Source organism: Meleagris gallopavo, chromosome 29, assembly GCF_000146605.3.
Source record: "Meleagris gallopavo isolate NT-WF06-2002-E0010 breed Aviagen turkey brand Nicholas breeding stock chromosome 29, Turkey_5.1, whole genome shotgun sequence".
Taxonomy (NCBI): domain Eukaryota; kingdom Metazoa; phylum Chordata; class Aves; order Galliformes; family Phasianidae; genus Meleagris; species Meleagris gallopavo.
In genome coordinates, this window is record NC_015039.2 from 3,741,162 (window position 1) to 3,744,564 (window position 3,403).

Here is a 3,403-nt window from a genome sequence, read left to right on the forward strand (position 1 = left end):
TCTGCTTGGCCCGGGACAGGAGCGGGGCTGAGGCCTGCCGCTCCCTTCCCCAGCTGCTCTCCCAGCCTGGCCCCTTCCTTCCCCTCCACCCAGCCGGCGGCACTGCGGGAAGCAGCGTGGGGAACCTGCGGGTCCCTCGCCAGGAAGCGAGTGGGGCTGTTGGCCGCTCACATCCAGCCGTGCTCCCACAGCTGAGCCCTGATCCTGGCTGCCCCCGTATCTGATGCCTTTGAGCCTCTCCTGCTGAGCCAGGCAAATGCAGGGAAACTCGCTGCCCCTTCAGCCTTCCCTGTCATTGGCTTGAGAGCGAGTAGAAGGTGCTGGGATGGGCTCAGGTACGCAGTCCCAGCAACTTCGGCTGCAGCGCTTCTCTTCACGTACGCAGTCCCAGCCCGGCCGCAGCCGGTGGGAAGATGCTCCTCGGAGCGCGGCCACAGCTCCTCTGCTGACAGCTCCTGCTCTCACCACCGGCAGAGCCTGGAGACTGGGTTGCACCCTCCCAGCTAGCAGTGCAGCCCCTGCAGCCTCGCTGCCCACGCTGGGCTGAAGGCGAGCCTCAGGGGGCAATGGGAGAAGCTGTGGGGTGAGTCAAAGCAGAGCAGGCAGGGGCCCGGGCTGCTGCTGGGACCCTGTGCCATGGGGCAAGACCTGCAGCAGGGCTTGGGACGTCTGCATCCCAGCCCAGAAAATGGGGAAATGTGTCCCCCACTGCCAGGCTGAGTCCCTTTCACAGCACCGCAGCTAAGGGCTGGGGGGGAGTTTACAGAATGGGGCTGGGAAGCAGTGGGCGCTGGCAGGCTGCCCCAGCTGTGCAAGGAGTGGCCGGCTGAGATCACCGGGTGTCACTCTGGCAGAGGCTCCTGCTGCCGTCTGCGGCTCCAGGGGTGTGACAACAAAGAGCAGAATGGAGCTGTGACCCTGTGCCACGGCCTCACGGGCTCCCATTACTGCCAAAGGGCTCTCAAGTGCCGGGAGTGTGTCGGCTGCCACGCAGCCTGCACATAGCGTGTGGAGTATGTTGCAGCAGGAATGTGCAGCACAGCAATAGAATCCTTCCAAAGCAGGGAGGGTCCCCGTGAACTGCAATTCTCTGCTGTGTGATTTGTGCTCTGTGAGTCCCATGAGTGGATTTTAAAGGGAAAGCTCTGGCCTTTGGCAAGCAGTGAGATGAGCTCGCGTGGCCTAAGCTCCATCCCCGGGTGGGGATTCTGCAGAGCCAGCACCGTGCTGCCCCGGGGTGGGAGCTGAGGTGGCATGGGTGAAGAGGAGCGCTGCAGCCAAAGTTCCCTGCCCCATCCTCACCTCCTGTCTGCTTGAGGCTCACACCCACTGCAGTACCACTGCTGTCCCTTCCAACCCCACCCATGCCCCTGGGGCAGGTGCCCCACAGCACTATGAGCACGAGGTCGGGGCCGTAACGCCCCCGAGCCTCCAGCAGTACCCCTCCCGGGACGTCCTGCTCCACTGTCCACTCCCCCCGCTGCCGGGCTGCCTGCCCTCCACGCAGGAGACGAGGGATTTCACAACCCAGCCCAGACAGGATTAAAGAGAAATACACAAGTAAACAAACAGCGGCCTTGTGAAGCGGCTGTGCTGCGGGAGCCCCTCTGCTGCCCAGGGTGAGGTGTGGGGCGATACCCAGGGGTCCAACATTTGCTGCAGAGCGGTGGGGTCCTGTGGGGAGGGCTGCCTCAGAGCAGCACTAAGTAATCTCATTTTTCACACGTCTCCTGTAGTTCAAACTGCCCCTGTCAGAGGAAAGGAGTTGCTTCCTGTTATTTCCATTGAAATCCTTGTCCCGGTTGCTAGCCCACAGGCTCCGGCAGGATGGCACCGTGTGCGCAGATGGGCTCTGACCGCCTCTCCCGAGGGCTCCTGCTGCTCTGCGGTAAGTGCACGGCCCCACACCACGCGGCTGCACCCGGGCTCGCCGCAGGACTTGCGCCGGGCAGTGGTGAGCGGGACACGGGTGCTGGGGCGTCCATCCCCAGCACCACTGGGCACTGCGGGCGGCCCCTTCCCCTTGGTGGGGAGCGATGGAGCATCCGCGGGGACCTGGACTTGATGGCAGCGGGAGAACAGCTGTGCCTTGGGCAGGGAGCATGTCAGCACCAGGGGACTGGGCACTGGGAGCACGTGGGCTGCCCTTGCTGCCACAACTGTGCCAGCCCACAGCTGCACAGCACACTGCCAGCCAGCACAGGCCACAACAAAGTAGCTTCCAGGGTGGCATGCCATGCCCATACTGAGGGTGGAAAACAGACAGGAGTGATCCTGATCCTGGCAGAGGGGTGGAGGGGTCTGGTGGGATCTGGGAGGCTATGCCCCATGCCAGCAACAGGTTCCACAGAGGGGGGGTGGCAGGAGGCTCTGCTTCATGGCCGTGCTGCGCTGCGGTCAGCACTTCCTCTTCCTGATTGGAAATAGGTACTCCCCCCCCCCAGTGCCAGGCGCTGGGCATGGCACAGCCCCACTGCTGCTAGTGGTTCTCTGTTCCCCATCACCCTCCATCCTATCACCCCGCCGCCCCCTGGGCCTCCTCATACCCATCATCGCTGCAGAGCCGTGGCTGTGCTCCCTCCTGCAGTGCTGAGCTTGTCCCCCCCTCACAGCACTGCTGGGCCACGAGTTTTGCCATGTGGGTGCCACGGCAGAGGGCTTCGGGCAGGAGGCAGGAACAAGCCCACCGGTGCCTGTGTACAACATTACGGATGAGCTGGTGGGTGAGTGTCGTCCCCATCCCTCATCCCCAAATCCCTCCAGGGCTGCGCTGCGGCTGCACTCAGTGCCCATCCCCACACAGAGGAGATATACACCAACTTGACACACCGCTGCTGGGAGTCCTTCGAGCAGGTGATGCAGAACGTGACTGGCACACAGCTGTGCGAGTGGAAGGTCATCAGCAGGTAGAGGTGGGTGGGGGCACCAAGCCACGGGGTGGAGGGCAGCCCAATGCCCCACGCTTTCTCTGCAGGCCCTACAGCTCGCTGCAGCAGTGCCTGGAGTACTGGGCTGACCACCTGAACTACAGTTACCCCAACGCCTTGGCTGAGAGCTACATCTTCCAGAGCCACCACCGCTACTTCCAGAACTGCTCGGCCGGCAGCCAGGCCTACTTCGACCCCCCCGAGGACGTGCTGCTGGCCATGATCATCGCCCCCATCTGCCTCATCCCCTTCCTTGTCACCCTGGTCATCTGGCGCAGCAAGGACGGCAAGGCGCAGCCGTAGGTGCCGCCATGCAGGCACAGCCCCGGCGCTCCTTGCCCCGGTGCGGGGCTTTGCTGCTCGCGCTGCCGGGGCTGCGCTGGGTGGGAGGATCCCCCGAGGGTTCACCTTCCCCGGGCACTGAGCAGTAAAGGTTTACTCTCCCCACGCCTCGGCCGCCTCTTCTGCGCTCGTCC

The 3,403-nt window shown here is 63.9% G+C and overlaps 1 protein-coding gene across 3 annotated transcripts; it reads left to right on the forward strand.

Moving 5' to 3' along the window:
* The first annotated feature begins 1,471 nt into the window (after window positions 1-1,471).
* Window positions 1,472-3,375, forward strand: RAMP2 (receptor activity modifying protein 2). Of its 3 annotated transcripts, none has more exons than XM_003213139.4 (5): window positions 1,472-1,619; window positions 1,810-1,888; window positions 2,613-2,723; window positions 2,804-2,906; window positions 2,975-3,375. In XM_003213139.4, exons 2-5 carry the CDS (start codon window positions 1,828-1,830, stop codon window positions 3,228-3,230), a joined length of 531 nt encoding a protein of 176 aa, XP_003213187.1. In that variant the 5' UTR covers window positions 1,472-1,619; window positions 1,810-1,827; the 3' UTR covers window positions 3,231-3,375. The 3 variants fall into 3 exon arrangements, with proteins under 3 accessions (XP_003213187.1, XP_010722960.1, XP_010722961.1); XM_010724658.3 differs by having other exon boundaries at window positions 1,528-1,619; window positions 1,737-1,888; XM_010724659.3 differs by lacking the exons at window positions 1,472-1,619; window positions 1,810-1,888 and adding an exon at window positions 2,363-2,396.
* The last annotated feature ends 28 nt before the right edge of the window (window positions 3,376-3,403 follow it).